The 18,423-nt window shown below is 47.9% G+C and overlaps 1 protein-coding gene across 1 annotated transcript in view; it reads left to right on the forward strand.

The window, feature by feature from the left end:
* Positions 1 to 15,538, forward strand: part of LOC129705634 (spondin-1-like) — a 197,681-nt gene extending 182,143 nt beyond the window's left edge. The window contains exons 11-16 of the mRNA XM_055649286.1: positions 3,646 to 3,828; positions 6,764 to 6,934; positions 8,615 to 8,782; positions 10,503 to 10,667; positions 12,423 to 12,686; positions 14,546 to 15,538. Of these exons, the coding sequence (XP_055505261.1) occupies positions 3,646 to 3,828; positions 6,764 to 6,934; positions 8,615 to 8,782; positions 10,503 to 10,667; positions 12,423 to 12,686; positions 14,546 to 14,709 (1,115 nt within the window). The 3' untranslated portion in view covers positions 14,710 to 15,538. The remainder of the gene's footprint in view (positions 1 to 3,645; positions 3,829 to 6,763; positions 6,935 to 8,614; positions 8,783 to 10,502; positions 10,668 to 12,422; positions 12,687 to 14,545) is intronic.
* The last annotated feature ends 2,885 nt before the right edge of the window (positions 15,539 to 18,423 follow it).

The raw sequence follows: 18,423 nt of genomic DNA on the forward strand, positions 1-18,423 counted from the left end.
CGCGCGCTAACCAGCCAGCGAAATCCAATACATGATTACACTGGATGTGGATGCTGGTGGAATGAAAGGTGAGCCGTTCACAGTGTACAGATACATGATCAGGGAATAACGTTTAGTGCATGGTAAAGCCATCAAAGTCCGATCAATAGTCCGATGGTCACCAATGAGGTAGATAGTAGTTCAGGACTGCTCTCTGCTTATGATTCAGTTGGCAGTTAAGAGCTGGGAAGAAACTGTCCCTGAATCTGGAAGTGTGCATTTTCATATATCTATATTTCTATATCTTTTGCCTGATGGGAGAGGGAAGATGTGAGAGGGGAGAATGCTGAGATAGTGTGAGGTATAAATGGAGTCAATGGAAGGGAGGTTGGTTTGTGTGATGGTCTGGGCTGCGTCCACAATTCACTGCACTTTCCTGTGGTCCAGGATGGAGCTGTTCCCAAACCAAGCTGTGATGCATCCCGATAAAATGCTTTCTTCGGTGCATCAATAGAAGTTGGTGAGGGTTGTTGAGAACCACTGATAGTTCCCAGGCAATTCAACCTTTCAGCATGAGGTATATCCCCATTCCACACACTTTCATTGCGCTGTGGAGATTAACCAGGCTTATCCCAATTTCAAAGGAATTGAGCTGTGAGGAAATGTAGCGGGATTCTCGTTCTGCAGTTTAGAAAGTAGAAAGTTGATAAATTCCTTGAGGAATATAAAATATTGAATAAGCTGTAAAATCAAAGCATTGGGGAGATACGATCAGAGAATATATTCTGAGAAGCAACCAAAAGAATAAATCTCAGGTTAAAAGGAAGTTGATAAATATTTGAAAGAAGAAGGGATTTATGTTGGATGAGAGCCTTTCAAAGCATTTATAGCCACTAAGTCCTTTTGCAATGGAGCAAGTGTTCTGATTAGTTTAGTTGAGAGAAACAGCGTGCAAACAGGCTCTTCGGCCCATCGCGCAGACCAACGACCCCCCCATACCTTTGTTCTATCCTACACACTAGGGGGCAATTTGCAGAACCCATTTAACCTACCAACCTACACATCTTTGGAGTGTGGGACGAAACCGAAGCTCTCGGAGAACGCCCACCTGGTCACAGGTAGAGCGTGTGTGCGGACAGCACCTGTGGTCAGGATTGAACCTGGGTCTCTGGCGCGGTGAGGCAGCAACTCTGCCGCTGCGCCGCCGTGCTAACCCTGTGGTAAGCCTGCTAAAGCCGCACAGCCAGATCCCACAAGCACCACTGTGACCATGAACAGATAATTAGATTTTGATCATGTGGACAGAAGGGAAAGTAGTGGGGCTGGGGCACTAGGTCACCACCACTGTGGTTCTTCAGGCAAAGCGTTACGATGTATTTAACCTCCATGAAAGGGCAAGGAGGTCTCCGTTTAAGGCAGCATAGTGGCGCAGCTGGTTGAGCCACTGCCTTACAGCAACAGAGACCTGGGTTTGATCCTGACCTCGGGTGCTGTCTGTGTGGAGTTTGCACATTTCCAAATTTCAGTAAAGACACAGGTGAGAGATCCATCTATGACAACAGGGGGAAACCATGGTTACCAAAGAATGTGGACATTTCGGATGACCTAGAGCTGGGAATAGAATCCATCTTAAGTACAAATGCGGTGGAGGCTACCCCCTAATGCCATTGATGGACCCCTCACCCATGTCCCTTCTGTGTCCTGCAGTTCTGTTCTCACTTCACCACCCCCCGGATGGAACAAGGATAGTTCCCCTGATCCTTCGATCCTCACCTTTCATTCCACCAGCATCCACATCCAACACATCATCACCTGGCATTTCCGTCACCTCCAACGTGAACCTACCTCTAATCACATCTAATCAGTTGTACAGAGCCTTGGTGAGACCACACCTGGAGTATTGTGTGCAATTTTGGGCTCCTAATTTGAGGAAGGACATTATTGCTATTGAGGGAGTGCAGCGTGGGTTCACCAGGTTAATACCCGGGATGGCTGGACTGACATATGATGAAAGAATGGGTCAACTGGGCTTGTATTCACTGGAGTTTAGAAGGATGAGAGGGGATCTAAATGAAACATATAACATTCTTAAAGGATTTGACAGGATAGATACAGGAAAAATGTTCCTGATGTTGGGGGAGTCCAGAACTAGGGGTCACTGTTTAAGAATAAGGGGTCGGCCATTTAGGACTGAGATGAGGAAAAACATCTTCACCCAGAGAGTTGTGAATCTGTGGAATTCTCTGCCACAGAAGGCAATGGAGGCCCATTCACTGGATATTTTCAAGAGAGAGTTAGATTTAGCTCTTAGGGCTAAAGGAATCAAGGGGTGTGGGAAAAATCAGGAACGGGGTACTGATTGTGGATGATCAGCCATGATCATATTGAATGGCAGTGCTGGATCGAAGGGACGAATGGCCTACTCCTGCACTTATTTTTCTATGTTTCTCTGTTTCTTTCTTCCCATCCACACCTTTTTCTACCTTTTACAAAGACCAATCCCTCTGCCACACCTTGGTTCCCTCATCTCTTCACACCCAAACCCAAACCCAACCTCAAGTACTTTCCCCTGTGACCGCAGAAGATGTAACACCTGTCCCCACACCTCCTCCCTCACCTGTCCCCACACCTCCTCCCTCACCTGTCCCCACACCTCCTCCCTCACCTGTCCCCACACCTCCTCCCTCACCTGTCCTTACACCTCCTCCCCAGCAGTCCTTCCAGGTGAGACGGAGGTTCACGTGTACCTCCTCTAACCTCATCTGCTGCATTTGTTGTTCCTCATGTGGCCTCCTGTACATCGGTGAGACCAAGCGTAGACTCGGCGACTATTTCACCAGAACATTTGCGCTCGGCCTACTAGATCTCCCGATTGCTAGAGAGGCGTAGATAGGGTAGACACTCAGAATCTTTTTACCCAGGGTGGAAATATTAAAGACTGGAGGGCATAGACTTAAAGAGAGTTGGGTAAAGTATAAAGAAGATGTTTAGGACAAGTTTCTTTGCACAAGGGATATGGCGACCTAGAACCACCACAAACTACTGGTGGAAGTGGAAGCAGATATGACTGTGGCGTTTAAGAGGTGTTTAGGTAGACACATGAATATACTGGGATGAAGGACCATAGACCATGTACAGGCAGAAGGGAATGATTTAACTTGGGATCATGTTTGGCCTGAAGGGCCTGATCCTGTGCTGTGCAACTCTTTGTTCTAAAGTCAAAAGTGGTCTCCAATAGATCATTGAGAGTCATTTTAACTTCTGTCAACTGAAGGGGCTGTTGATGGGGATTTGGGGGGTAATCTGAGGTACCCATTTAAAACATGGTGTGAGTAAGGTTCCCACCAACTGAGCTTAAGGGAAAAGGGAAAATTGATAACTTTGAATTTGATCGGTGATTGGCAATATGTGGCATTAGCCACTGTAGGTGAGTAATAGCAAAAATCAAAGTGTCGGAGGACCTCGGTGGACCAGGCAGCATCTGTGGAGAGACTAGACAGCCAATATTTTAGGTTAGGTCTGAAGAAGTGTCCATTCCCTCCACAGATGCTGCCTGGTCCGCTGAGTTACTCCAGCACTTTGTTTTATTTTGCACCAGATTCCAGCACATGCAGTTTCCTGTGCCTGTAAGTGAGTAACAGTTTCTCTTTCACCCTTTGGCTGCAGATGATACGCCAGAAACCTGTATCTACTCCAACTGGTCACAGTGGTCAGCCTGCAGCTCGTCCACCTGTGAGAAGGGGAAGCGGATGAGGCAGAGGATGCTCAAAGCACAGCTGGATCTCAGTGTGCCCTGCCCACATACGCAAGACTTTGAGCCCTGCATGGGACCAGGTTGCCTTGATGACGGTAAGGCCTCACAATCAATAGCCGCAGAGAGCACACATGGTCTTTCTAAGATGGAGGCCGAATGAAAGATGATCTTTGTTGAGGGTGAATGCAAGTACATGATTTAAAGGGCTTTGCCTTTCTTTCCGACCTGGGGAACAAGAGTTTGGTTGGAAGGATAGAGATGAGAGGCAGCAGCTCTGCCCACTCTAACTACCACTGCTCTATCACTAAACTAATGAAAACTCTCAAATGCAACAGTCATGAGAATCATGAGTGTTTAGTTGTCATATCTACTGACAATGGAGCAATGTTGAGAGACCTGTTGAGAGACCTGTGTTCAATCCTTAGAGGCCCGGGTTTGATCAATGGTTCAATGATGATTCAATGAATCAGTCACACATACTGTACCAAGGAACAGTGAATTACTTTGTTATACATACAACCTGATAAAATCATACTGCAGACCTCACTTGGGCAGTGTACAAGAGGCAGCAAGTGTCTGGGCACCGACCAATTTACAAAAAGTTTATCGAACAGGTGTCCTCCGATGCTGTCTGTCTGGAGTTTTCACGTTCTCCCCGTCACCGTGTGGGTTTCCTCCGGGTGCTCCGGTTTCCTCCCACATCCTAAAGAAGTGCAGGTTTGTAGGTTAATTGGTATCTGCAAAATTACCCGCTAGTGCGAAGGATGATTGTGGATACAGTGGGATACAGTGGGATAACATAGAACTTGTGTGAACGGGTGATCGATGGCCTGAAGATGTGAAGGGCCTGTTTCCATGGTGAATCTCGAAACCAAAGTCAACCAACTTTTCAAATAGCTTTATTCTTGTGACAATAGAATTAGTAGTACATGTTTCCACTTTCAAGGGAACTGAATAAACGAGAGAGCTCTGCTGGAATTTAAATCACAGCAGGAATTAGATTAAAGAAATCCAATCTCTTGCCGCTCATTTGGAGCTAAAAGTAAAGCACTTTACTTCCCGAAGCATCGCAATTAAATGAAGAAAGTACAAAGATAAATTCAGGCGAAAGTTCTTGCAAGCTTATTCAGGAAGAAACTTGTTTGGTAAAGTAAGGTAGAAGGGGTGCCAATTATGTGGACTGCTTTACCCAGCATAACAAGTCATAGAGGCATAAGAGGCATAAGAAGGAACTGCAGATGCTGGAAAATCGAAGGTAGACAAAAGTGCTGGAGGAACTCAGGGGGTGCAGCAGCATCTATGGAGCGAAGGAAATAGGCAATGTTTTGGGCTGAAACGTTGCCTATTTCCTTCGCTCCATGGATGCTGCTGCACCCGCTGAGTTTCCCCAGCACTTTTGTCTACCATAGAGGCATAAGAGTCTGAAGTACGGTCTCAACCTGAAACGTCACCTATTCCTTTTCTCCAGAGATGCAGTGTGCCCCGCTGAATGACTCCAGCTTTTTGTGTCTATCTTCGGAGTCACAGAGACATACAGCAGGGAAATAGGCCCTTCGGCCCAACTTGCCCAAACCGACCAACATGCCCCCATCTGAATTAGTCCCACCTGCCTGTTTTTAATTTATTGTATTTTTAATCCTGCGAAATGTATCTTTGTGTTATTGTGTTTACGGGCCTGTTAAGCTGCAGCAAGTAAGAATCTCATGCTTCCATTGTCGGTACATATGACATTGAACCACTCTGACTCTTGATGTGTCGTCTCATCTGTGCATTGTAAAGATAAAGCACAATTTCCCCACTTTTTCGTTCCATGTCTCTTGAAGGCCAACATTATAACAGTAACCATGTAACAATGACAGCACGGAAACAGGCCATCTCGGCCCTACAAGTCCGTGCCGAACACTTATTTTCCCCTAGTCCCATCTACCTGCACTCAGACCATACCCCACCATTCCTTTCCCATCCATATATACCTATCCAATTTATTTTTAAATGATAAAATCGAACCTGCCTCCACCACTTCCACTGGAAGCTCATTCCACACAGTTACCACTCTCTGAGTAAAGAAGATCCCCCTCATGTTACCCCTAAACTTCTGTCCCTTAATTCTGAAGTCATGTCCTCTTGTTTGAATCTTCCCTACTCTCAATGGGAAAAGCTTATCCACGGTAACTCTGTCTATCCCTCTCATCATTTTAAAGACCTCTATCAAGTTCCCCCTTAACCTTCTGCACTCCAAAGAATAAAGACTTAACTTATTCAACCTTTCTCTTCATTCCATTCAAATAGACACAAATTGGTGGAGTAATCATTTTTTTTAATCTTGCAAGTTGGTGGAGTAATCTTTTTTTATATTGCAAAGTGGCTTAGGTCACTTATCAATTGATTGAAAGATACAAGATGGGAACAGGCCCTTCGGCCCACCGAGTCCCATGCTGACCATCGTTCACCTGTTCACACCCGTTCTATGTTACCCCACTTTCACATGGACTGACTAGACACACTGGGGGGCAATTTACAGGGGCCAACAAACCAGCAAAGCTGCGGGGCTTTGAGGATTGGGAAGGTCAGAGCCGAAGATGGACTGGGCAGTGTTTACTACTTTTTGTAGTCTTTTCCTCTCCAGGGCGCTCAAGTTGCTGATCAGCAACCGGTCAGCATGCTCTCTACTGTGCACCTGTAGAAGTTAGAGAGAGTCCTCTTGACAAACCGACTCGCATTTAAACTACCTACATAATACCTACTAAACGGCTAACATTTAAGGGTCTGAAGAAGGGTCGCGACCCGAAACGTCACCTATTCCTTGTCTCCAGAGATGGTGCCTGACCCGCTGAGTTGCTCCATCCAGCCTTTTTGAGTTTATTTACCAGAATGATGCCTGGATTAGAGGTGTTAGCTACTGGGAGAGGGTGGACAGACTTGGATTGTTTTCTCTCGGTTTAAACCGGCATCTCTCGTTATTTCCGTATTTACAACCACCTGCGTATCTCCTTGTCTGGCATGCACTGACGTGTTCTCTGCGCTTCCCAGATACTACGACGTGCATGATGTCGGAGTGGATCAGCTGGTCCCCCTGCAGCAGGTCCTGTGGGATGGGAATGCGATCGAGGGAACGATACATCCAGAAGTACCCGGAGGACGGCTCGGTCTGCTCCCTCCCCACTCAGGGGAACGAGAAGTGTGTCGTCAACGATGAATGCTGTAGGTGCATTGAAGGGGAAAGGGGGATGGTGGGCTGGAAGTGGACCACAGACCCCCCCCTCGATGTCCCAGCACAGCTGGGCGCTCACACCTTGAGTGCGGCGCTCCATACGTTCTAGGAGCAGAATTAGGCCATTCGGCCCATCAGGTCTACTCTGCCATTCTATCTTTCCCTCCCAACCCCATTCTCCAACCTTCTCCCCGTAACCCCTGACACCCGTACTAATCTGTCAATCTCTGCCTTGAAAATGTCCATTGACTTGGCCTCCGCAACTGTTGCCGTGAATTCCACAGATTCACCACCCTCTGACTAAAGAAATCCCTCCTCATCTCCTTTTGAAAGGGGTGTCCTTTTATTCTGAGGCTATGGCCTCTGGACCTAGACTCTCCCACGAGTGGAAACATCCTCTCCCTAACCCTAGTGTGTGTAGGATAGTGTTAGTGTGCAGGGATCGCTGGCCGGCATGGACCCGGTGGGCTGAAGGGCCTGTTTCTGTGCTGTATCTCTAAATTAAACTAACCTAAACTAAGATATGTGGGGCAAAGGGAGCTGGGTGCCTGGAACGCACTGTCAGAGGGTGGTGACAGAGGCAGGTACTATAGTGACGTTTAAGAGGCTTTTGGATAGACGTGGGGATACGCAGGAAATGGAGAGATATGGATGTCCATACAGACAGAGGAGGTTCGTTTAACTTGGCATCATGTTTAACACAGACATTGTGGGCCGAAGGGCCTGTTCATGTGCTGTACTGTTCAGTGTTCCACATACCAGCTGTACTGACAGAAACATGGGTGGAGATGAATGATATTCCAGGGAGTTTGGTGTTGAAGGGAGAGAAGATGGGACTGAGCCCTGGGATATGGAACACTGCATCTGAATTACAATCCCACAAACCAACCTCCCTCCCATCGACTCAATTTACACTTCACGCTGCCTCGGCAAGGCCACGGGATAATCAAGGATGTGTCTCACCTCGGTCACTCCCTCTCCCATCTTCTCCCCTCTCCCATCAGGCAAGAGGTGCAGAAGTGTGAAAACACACACCGCCAGATTCAATGGACAATAGGTGCAGAACTAGGCCATTCGGCCCTTCGAGCCAGCACCGCCATTCAATGTGATCATGGCTGATCATCCCCAATCAGTACCCCATTCCTGCCTTCTCCCCATATCCCCTGACTCTGCTATTTTTAAGAGCCCTATCTAGCTCTCGATTGAAAGCATCCAGAGAACCTGCCTACACCGCCCTCTGAGGCAGAGAATTCAGGGGCAGTTTCTTCCCAACTATCATCAGACAACTGAACCATTCTTTCAACAACTAGAGAGGGGGCAGTTTCTTCCCAACTATCATCAGACAACTGAACCATTCTTTCAACAACTAGAGAGGGGAACTGACCTACCATCTGCCTCACTAAAGACCCTCGGACTATATTTAATTGGACTTTAATGGACTTTATGTAGCACTAAACGCTATTCCCTTTATCATGTATCTGTACACTGTGGACGGCTCGATTGTAGTCATGCATTGCCTTTCCGCTGACTGGTTAACACGCGACGGAGAGATTTTCACTGTACCTCGGTACACGTGATGATAAACAAAACTAAGCTAAACTAATTGTTGCCGGGCAGGACATCCCTTGCTGGATCGCTGACCAATGTTTCTCTTTCTCCCTGGGCAACAGCATCCAACACGTGCTTTGTGACGGAGTGGGGGGAGTGGGATGAGTGCAGTGCCAGCTGTGGCTTGGGCACCAAGAGCCGGCACAGGGTGGTCAAGATGCACCCTTCGGATGGCTCCATGTGCAAAGTGGACACGGTCCAACTGGAGGAATGCGGGATGCCGGATTGCCGTGAGTATCAATGCTTGCCCGGGGATCGAGGCTGGGATCTTGCTCACGGGCACTACAGTGGCACGGTGGCACAGCGGTAGAGTTGCTGCCCCACAGCGCCAGAGACACAGGTTCGATCCTGATTACGGATGCTTGTCTGTGGGGAGTTTGTACAATCTCCCCATGACCTGCGCGGGTTTTCTCCAGGAGGTCTGGTCTCCTCCCGCAGTCCAAAGATGCGCAGGTTTGTAGGTGAATTGGCTTGGTATAATTGTAAAAAATATCCCTAGTGAGTGTAGGATAGTGTTATTGTGTGGGGATCGCTATTCGACAGGGACTTGGTGGGCCGAAGGGCCAGTTTCCACGCTGCATCTCTAAACTTAACTAAACTACACTGATAGACACAAAAAGCTGGAGTAACACAGCGAGACAGGCAGCATCTCTGGAGAGAAGGAATGGGTGATGTTTTGGGTTGAGACACTTAGAAGGGTCTCGATCCAAAACGTCACCCATTCCTTCTCTCCAGAGATACTGCCCGTCTCGCTGAGTTACTCCAGCTCATCGTGCCTAACTTTGGTTTAAACCAGCACCTGCAGTTCCTTCCTGCACATTTCATAAACTAAACTGAGTACTTACAGCCAGACAGTATTTGGCCCACCATCTTCATGCTGGTTACTTTGCCAACCTACATAATGCTATTTGCCCACATCAACACTGTATCTTTTTACGCCATGCCTATTTAAGTCTAAACGTCATTTAAATGTAATCATTGCACCTGATTCCACCACCGTTCCAGATATCAACCACACTCTCCGGAAAAACCATAGCCTTCAGATCTCATTTAGATCCTCTTACCGATGCCTTCTCGTTCATAATTATAGGAGCAGAATTAGGCCATTCGGCCCATTCAGTCTACTCCACCATTCAATCATGGCTGATCTATCTCTCGCTCTAAACCCTGTTCTTCTGCCTTCTCCCCATAACCCCTGACACCCTAACTAATCTGAAATGGGTTAGGCATAAAAGCAGTCCATTGTCTCCAATGGTATGTTTTCAATAACCCTCCACGGGAATAAACCTTATCTATAGATCTCAATATCTTATTATAGAACAACAAAAAACAGCACAGCAAGAGAACAGGCCCTTCAGTGCACAATATATGTGCTGTACATTATGCAAAGCCCAACCTATATCTACCTGCACTAAATCACTGTCTCCCCATTCCCTGCATATCCATGTTCTTATCCTAAAGTCTCTTAAATGCCACCTTCACATCTAACACTGTCACCATCCTGGCACTCGCTGTTCTCTGTGCAAAAAACACTTGCCAAACACATCTGATTAAACTTTGCTCATCTCACCTTAAAGCTATGCATTCGAGTCTTTGATATTTCCACCCTGGGAAGTTGGCTCTGCCTGTCGACCCTTTCCATGCCTTTCACAAATTTCCATCAGGTCTCCCCACAAGCTCCTTTGTTCCGTAGAAAACTATAACCAGTCTGTCCACACTCTCTCTCCCAGTCGCTAATACCTCAAATCCAGGCATCATTCTGGTAAATAGACACAAAATGCTGGAGTAACTCAGTGGAACGGGCAGCATCTCTGGAGAGAGGGAATTCCTTCCATCCAGAGATGCTGCCCGTCCCAGCTGAGTAACTCCAGCATTCTGTGCCCGTCTTTGACCTGCGCTTTGGTGGAAGTGATGCATCGTTGGCGATGGTTGTGCTGCGTTGCGTTTCAGAGACCATCCCGTGCATGCTGACTCTGTGGTCGGACTGGACTGACTGCAGCGTGACCTGCGGCATCGGCATGCGGGCGCGGCGGAGAATGCTGAAGACCCCGGCCGAGGTGGGCGCCTGCAACGAGGAGCTGGAGCAGGTGGAGAAATGCATGCTGCCTGAATGCCGTGAGTAAAGGTGCCATCCCGCCGGCTCCGGCGCTCCCCGCGTCTCACTCCCCGCACCTCGCTGGCAGGCCATTCGCCCCATCCAATTCCACAAAAGATTCACACCAATGCAGTGGTGGCACAGTGGTAGAGTTGCTGCCTTACAGCTACAGAGACCCGGGTTCAAACCCGACTACGGGTGCTGTCCGTACGGAGTTTGTACTTTCTTCCCGTGATCGCGTGGGTTTTCTCTGAGATTGTCGGTTTCCTCCCACCTTCAAAAACGTACAGGTTTATAGGTTAATTGGCTTGATAAATGTACATAAATGTCCTTAGTGTGTGTGGGGGGGGGGGGGTGATATTTACAAGCATCCCGGATCCAAGCTCCAGCTGAAAACCCGCCCAGGTTCCTGACCCCTGATGCTCCCGATCCCGACCCCTCATCCAACCCGCGGTCCGCTCCCCACTCCTGATCCACTCCACATCTCCAAACCCCAGCACGCCTCCCGCTTGCTCCCAGGGAAGCTTGGCTCAACTTCCGGACTAAAGAGCGAGCCAGATTCCAGAGGTTCCCGAGGAAAACGGATGTCAGATTGAATATTGACTTCGCAAACTTCAAGTAACCCTTACATCCACTCTCTCTCTCTCTCTCTCTCCCCCACCCGAGTCATTGTACTAGTTTCAAAGTCGTCTTGTTGAGTCTCATTGTCTGTAACTCGTTTTCACCCAGCTCACAGCTAACAATGGCCTGTTTTCTTAATCATCGTTACTTTTTTGCATATCTTTCATTCATTTGTTCTATATCTCTCTACGTGGAAGGAATGGATGGACTACTTTAGAGTCACGTGACAAGGATCAGCAAAATCCTTTGCTTGTGTACCCAATGTATGCAGATAGCGGCCACCTACAGCAGTGACAAAGTTATAAAGCGTGGCAGCTCCCCACTCCTTTGTTCTCTCCACTCCGGGTCCCCATTGCCATCCCGCTTGCTCCCCCCCCCCATTGTTTCAACCCCGGACTAAAGATTGTCCATTGTTCCATTCCCCGCCCCTCATGCCGATTGAATATTGACTTCTCCAAACTCAAGTACCCCTCACCCATCTCTCTCTCTCTCTCTCTTTCTCTCTGTCCCTCCCCCACCCGAGTCATTGTACTAGTTTCAAAGTCGTCTTGTTGAGTCACATTGTCTGTAACTCGTTTTCACCCAGCCCACAGCTAACAAAATTCTTTATCATCGTTACTTTTTTGCATATCTTTCATTCATTTGTTCTATATCTCTCTACGTGGAAGGAATGGATGGACTACTTTAGAGTCACGTGACAAGGATCAGAGAAATCCTTTGCTTGTGTACCCAATGTATGCAGATAGCAGCCACCTACGGCGGTGACAAAGTTATAAAGCGTGGCAGCTCCTCCTTTTGTTCTCCTCCCACTCCGGGTCCCCATTGTCTTTTGTACACCCCCCCCCATTGTTTTCCCCCCCTCCCATTGTCCATTGTTCATTCCCCCGCCCCTCATGGCGGTTCTCCTCCCTCTCATCGACCATCACCATCTTCATCTCTCATTCTTCCCCTTTCCCCACAGTCTCAGTCTGAGGAAGTCTCGGTCTCGACCCGGAACGTCACCTATTCCTTTTCTCCAGGGATGCTGCCTGTCCCGCTGAGTCGCTCCAGTTACTTTTGCGCCTCTGTCGCCAGGTTATCCTGCGGGCGCTCCTCTTTGCTTCCGCTCGTTTGCATCCCCTGCGTCTCGGCTCATCCCACTTTCTCCCTTGCAGCGACTGATTGCATGGTGTCCGAGTGGTCGGAGTGGTCGGAGTGCAACAAGTCCTGCGGGAGGGGGCACATGATCAGGACGAGGATGGTGAAGCTGGAGCCGCAGTTCGGGGGGGCGTCGTGCCCCGAGACCGTCCAGCGCAAGAAGTGCAAAATTCGCAAGTGTTCAAGGAGGCAGGGGGACGAGAAGAGGCGTAGGAAGGAAGCTCCGGAGAGGCAACGGATCAAGGAGATGAGAGGAGAGCCCAGAATCCCTGAACATACAGGTATCCAAGTTCCCAAAGAAGCCTCATGGTCATAAATCATAGGAGCAGATTTAGACCCAGCAAATCTACTCCGCCATTCAATCATGGCCCATCTATTTGTTCACCCAGAGAGTTGTGTATCTGTGGAATTCTCTGCCACAGAAGGCAGTGGAAGTCAATTCACTGGATGTTTTCAAGAGAGAGTTAGATTTAGCTCTTAGGGCTAAGGGAAAACAAGGGATATGGGGAGAAAGCAGCAACGGTGTACTGATTTAGGATGATCAGCCATGATCATATTGAATGGCGGTGCTGGTTCGAAGGGACGAATGGTCTACTCCTGCTCCTATTTCCTATGTTTCTATCTTTCCATCTTAACCCCATTCCCCTGCCTTCTCCCCAGAAACCCTGACTCCCAAATATCTATCAATGTCCGCCTTAAAAATACCCAATGACTTGGCCTCCGCAGTCTTCTGTTGCAATGAATTCCACAGATTCACCACCACACGACGAAAATTATTGGGGTTTCTTCCAAGTTTAGTTTTGGTTTTAGATATACTGGATGGGAACAGCCCTCTGTGTGGAAAAGTTACCTCTCAGGTTCCTATTAAATCTTACCCCCTTCACCTAAACCTATGGTTCACCATTCACCTACTGCGGACAAGAGACTCTGTGCATCTAAGGGTTGCTGGGAAGAAGCTGTTCTTGAACAAGGCGGCCATGATTTTCAGGCTTTGCTGCCTTCTTCCCAATGGTAGCAGTGAGATTATACTAATGCTGTAGTACCAAGCCTGAAGAAGGGTCTCGACCTGAAATGTACCCGTTCTCTTCCTCTCATGATTTTATACACCTTGATACGATCACCTCTAACCCTCCAATGCACCAAGGAATAGAGTCCCGGCCTGCTCAACCTCTCCCTATTGCTCAGGCCCTCAGGTCCTGGCAACATCCTTGTAAATCTTCTCTGCACCCTTTCCAGCTTGGCAACATCTTTCCTATAACGTGGCACCCAGTGCTGGACACAATACTCTGAGTACAACAGTCTGAAGAAGGGTCCCGACCCGTAACGTCACCCATTCCTCCTCTCCGGAGATGCTCCCCATCCCGCTGAGTTACTACAGTGTTTTGTGTCCATCTTCGGTGTAAACCAGTCTCACTGAAACTTACAGAATAGTGAAAGGCTTGTATAGAGTGGGTGTGGAGAGGAAGTTTCCACTAGTGGGAGAGTCTAGGATTAGAAGTCATAGCCTCAGAATTAAATGACGTTCTTTGAAGGAAGGAGATGAGGAGAAATTTATTTAGTCAGAGGGTGGTGAATCTGTGGAATTCTTTGCCACAGAAGGCTGTGGAGGCCGTCAGTGAATATTTTTTAAGGCAGAGATAGATAGATAGATTCTTGATTAGTACAGGTGTCACAGGTGATGGGGAGAAGGCAGGAGAATGGGGTTCAGAGGGAGAGATGGATCAGCCATGATTGAATGGCGGAGTAGACTTGATGGGCCGAATAAAGGGGGGGCCATTTAAGACTGAGGTGAGAAAAAACTTTTTCACCCAGAGAGTTGTGAATTTATGGAATTCCCTGCCCCAGAGGGCAGTGGAGGCCAAGTCACTGGATGGATTTAAGAAGGAGTTAGATAGAGCTCCAGGGGGCTAGTGGAGTCAAGGGATTATGGGGCAGGCACGGGTTATTGATAGGGGATGATCAGCCATGATCACGATGAATGGCGGTGCTGGCTCGAAGGGCCGAATGGTCTCTTCCTGCACCTATTCGCTATGTTTCTATGAATGGCCTAATTCTACTCCCATCCCTTCCGACCTTATGGCCGTATGAGCACCTGCAGTCCCTTCCCCGGCACTAACAGCAATTCCTGCCCCTTGTTCAGGGTGCAAGATGAAGACGTGGACGGCATGGACCGAGTGCAGCAAGTATTGCGGCGGAGGCATTCAGGAACGCTTCATGGCAGTGAAGAGAAAACACCGCACCTCCCAGCTCACCGGCTGCAAGGATATGAGGGAGATCCGGGCGTGCAATGTCCATCCGTGTTAGGAAGCGTGGCTGGGCCGCCCACACTGCACAGACAAACACTCTGCTTTTTGTTGTGAAAGTGACGGAAAAATATTTTAATATCACATTCCGACACAAACCCTCTCCGTACCCGGAGCATTCATAAATGTCTCAATATCACTGTACACACAAACATGCATATGCGCGCATATACATCTTATACCCACTCTCACAAGCTGATTAGAAAGCAATTTAAGTTGTTTAACCTGTGGTTACATTTTATTTTCATTTTTATACACTGGTGTTTGATGTTATTTTTCTTCCAGTGTTAAAACCTTTGCCACCCTGTTGGTTGTGAGATTTTTTTTTTGAAAAGGTAAAAATAAATTCATTTATTATACAAGACTTAGATGCCTTATCAAAGTAACATTTACTGTTAGTTCTTTCACAGGAAGAAAAAGAATAAAGTTTCAAACAAAATGATAGACTTAACAATTAAAATAAATAGTTTTACTTTTGCCTATTGTTTGTTACATACTGTGGGATCGTTGCTGATTCGATCAAAATATCGGCAGAATTTTTCCAATATTTCCTTTTTGATGTTATAGTTGTGTTTTGAAGACTCATTGTTACACTATGAGAGAGCGCGTGTGAGAGAGAGAGAGAGAGAGAGAGAGAGAGAGAGAGAGAGAGAGAGAGAGAGAGAGAGAGAGAGTGCGTGTGCGTGCACGAGTGACTTCTAGTAGCATAACACACTCTGTACCTGTTTTACCATTTCTTAAAAAAAGAAAAAAAGAAAAATAGATAATTTTGTTTATATTTTAACTTGTCCGGTTACCACATTTGACAATAAAACAAAATGGCAATAACATATCTGGTGTTTTTATTAATTTCTCAATGTCTCTGTGAGGGTGTGTTGACTAGCGTAGCTGGGACATGTTGGCCAGTGTGGGCAAGTTGGGCTGAAGGGCCTGTTTCCACACTGTATCACTCTATGCGTGTGAATTTTGCTGGTAATGTAAAGGGCAAATTACTGATGCATGGTAATAATAGATAGAAACATAGAAAATAGGTGCAGGAGGAGGCCATTCGGCCCTTCGAGCCAGCACCGCCATTCATTGTGATCATGGCTGATCATCCCCAATCAATAACCCGTGACTGCTTTCTCCCCATATCCCTGTAATGGGGCCACCGGAACAATGCTCAATCAGCTGCATCACCCTATACAGGGCATAAGTGTTTTGAATGTTGGGGTCAGTTTAACCCAAAGATACTAGCTCCTCTATAATCTTTGGTTTAATCCATGGTGGATGTTGCAAGGTTTTGCCCACAGGAGGCGCTGCATCTGCTTCTTCCCATCATCTGGCACCCAAAGATAGTCATAGAGACATGCGGCTTGGAAACATCCCATTCGGCCCAACTCATCCATGCAGGCCTTCGGCCTAACTCATATGTGCCCCGGAAGCTGGTCCCATTTATGTGTGTTTGACCCATATCCCTCTAATCCTTTAAGAAGGAACTGCAGATGCTGGAAAATCGAAGGTACACAAAAAAGCTGGAGAAACTCAACGGGTGCAGCAGCATCTATGGAACGAAGGAAAAAGGCCGAAACGTTGCCTTTTCCCTTCGCTCCATAGATGCTGCTGCACCCGCTGAGTTTCTCCAGCTTTTTTGTGTACCTCCCTCTAAACCTTTCCTATCCAGTTTCTTGTCCAAATGTCATTTAAATTTTGTTATTGTATCTACCTCAACCACTTCCTCTGGCAGCTCATTCCACATGCCCACCGCCCTCTGGATGAAACATTTGGCCCTCAGGTTCCCATTAAATCTTTCCCCTCTCACTTTAAACCTGTGCCCTCTATTCCTTGATTCCCCGACCTTGGGAAAAAAATTCTGCGCATTCACCCGATCTATTCCCCTCACACATCTCTAAAAGATCAAGTCAAGTCAGTCAAATTTTATTCGTTACTTGCACATTAGGTGCAAGTGAAATGAATTTGCCAGCAGCGGTACAATAAAAAAGAACACACAATACACAATAAAAATTTAACACCAACATCCACCACAGCATTCATCACTGTGGTGGAAAGTACAACATTTGGCCAGTCCTCCTCCATTTCCCCCCGTGGTCGGGACTTCAACCCTCCGCAGTCGCCGCTGCAGGCGTCCAGATGTTCAGACAAGGTAAGTCCAAGTAAGTCCTGAACCGGTGCCTCCCCACCAGAGACCGCGGCTTCAAGATGGTGTAGGCCTCAGCCTGAAGCACCGCAGACTGCAGGGCCGGCGGTCGAAGCTCCTCTCCAGGGATCCCCGGCGAGGGACCCCGCTCCTGATGGTAAGTCTACGCCGCGCCCGCGGTAGAAGTAGGCTGCGGCCCGGCGGTGGGAGCTCTTCTCCTCCGGGGTCCCCAATGAGGGATCCCAGGTTCTGGATCCCAGCCACCAGCTGGAGCTCCGCAGACCACGGCTTCAGGCTGCCACGGGTCAGCGAACGGAGCGCTCCCCTCCGGCGAGGACTCGCTCGTTCCGCGATGAGAGTCCGCACTGCGCCCGCAGCTGAAGCCCCGGGCACATCTCCGGGAAAGGCCGCACCAATCCTCTATGTTAGGCCACGTGGGAGGCGACATGGAGAAAGTCACCTCTCCGTGGAGGAGGCGACCAAAACATACCCAGAAACCTCGCTCACTAAACAGCCAAACAATCTTCAGACAGCCAGGTCAAGAGCTCTGGCTAAGCCAGTTGCCAGCTAGCAGGTTATTAGGAAAGCAAACACCATGTCGGCCTGTACTTCAGGAGGATTTGAGTCCAAGGCCAAAAGCGCTGGATTGCAATCATAACAGGACCCGATGAGACGGTGCCTGGAACATTATGTACAGGTCTGATCTCCTGCCGAAAGAAGGGTCTACCTGTGATAGAGAAGCTGCATCACAGTCCCATCAGATCCACTCTCTTTTTTGAGTGAATTGATTGAAAAATACGTCAAGGAAACTGGCCTGAAAAAGGGTCTCATCCTAACACAAAATGTCTTCTCTCCATGTTCTCTAGACACCCAGACTGACCTGCTGAGCTATTCCAACACTTTGTGCCCTTTTGTGTATTAACCAGCATCTGCAGTTCTTTGTTTCTATACGGAAACAGGCTCTTCGGCCCACAGAGTCCATGCTGACCATCGATCGCCCATTCACTCTAGGGCAGTGGCAATCCGCAATAAGTGTTGAGGATCACTGATCAAAATGTGCCAGATCGACCCCTCTCCGATCTGCACTCCCATTCAATTTAAGTTATTTTGATCTTTTACCTCAGCACCATATCTCTGCGCTGTCCACTGCATTTACAAAGGTTGACTGAGCTTTCACTTGAGTACACTCAGTATCTGAGTCTTCACAGCCCTCTGGAATAGAGAATTCCAAAGATTCATCAACCTCCAGCTGAAGCCATGTCTTCTCAAATCTGTCTTGAATGGCCCACCCTTGACGTTGAGACCGTGACCCCTAGTTCTAACCAGCCCAGCAATGGGAAGCATCATCTCTGCATCTACCCTGTCAAACTCTTGCAATGAGATCACCTCTCATTCTTCCAAACTCCATAAGCCCAGGAAACCGGAGCACCCGGGGAATACCCACACAGTCGTTGGGGGAACATACAAACTCTGTACAGACAAGTACCTGTAGTCAGGATCAAACCCTCTGGTGCTACAAGGCAGCAACTGTACTGCTGCACCCCTTTAAAGGAATGGGATTGAAGAGATTACACAGAG

The sequence above is a fragment of the Leucoraja erinacea genome, chromosome 18, assembly GCF_028641065.1.
Source record: "Leucoraja erinacea ecotype New England chromosome 18, Leri_hhj_1, whole genome shotgun sequence".
NCBI lineage: Eukaryota > Metazoa > Chordata > Chondrichthyes > Rajiformes > Rajidae > Leucoraja > Leucoraja erinaceus.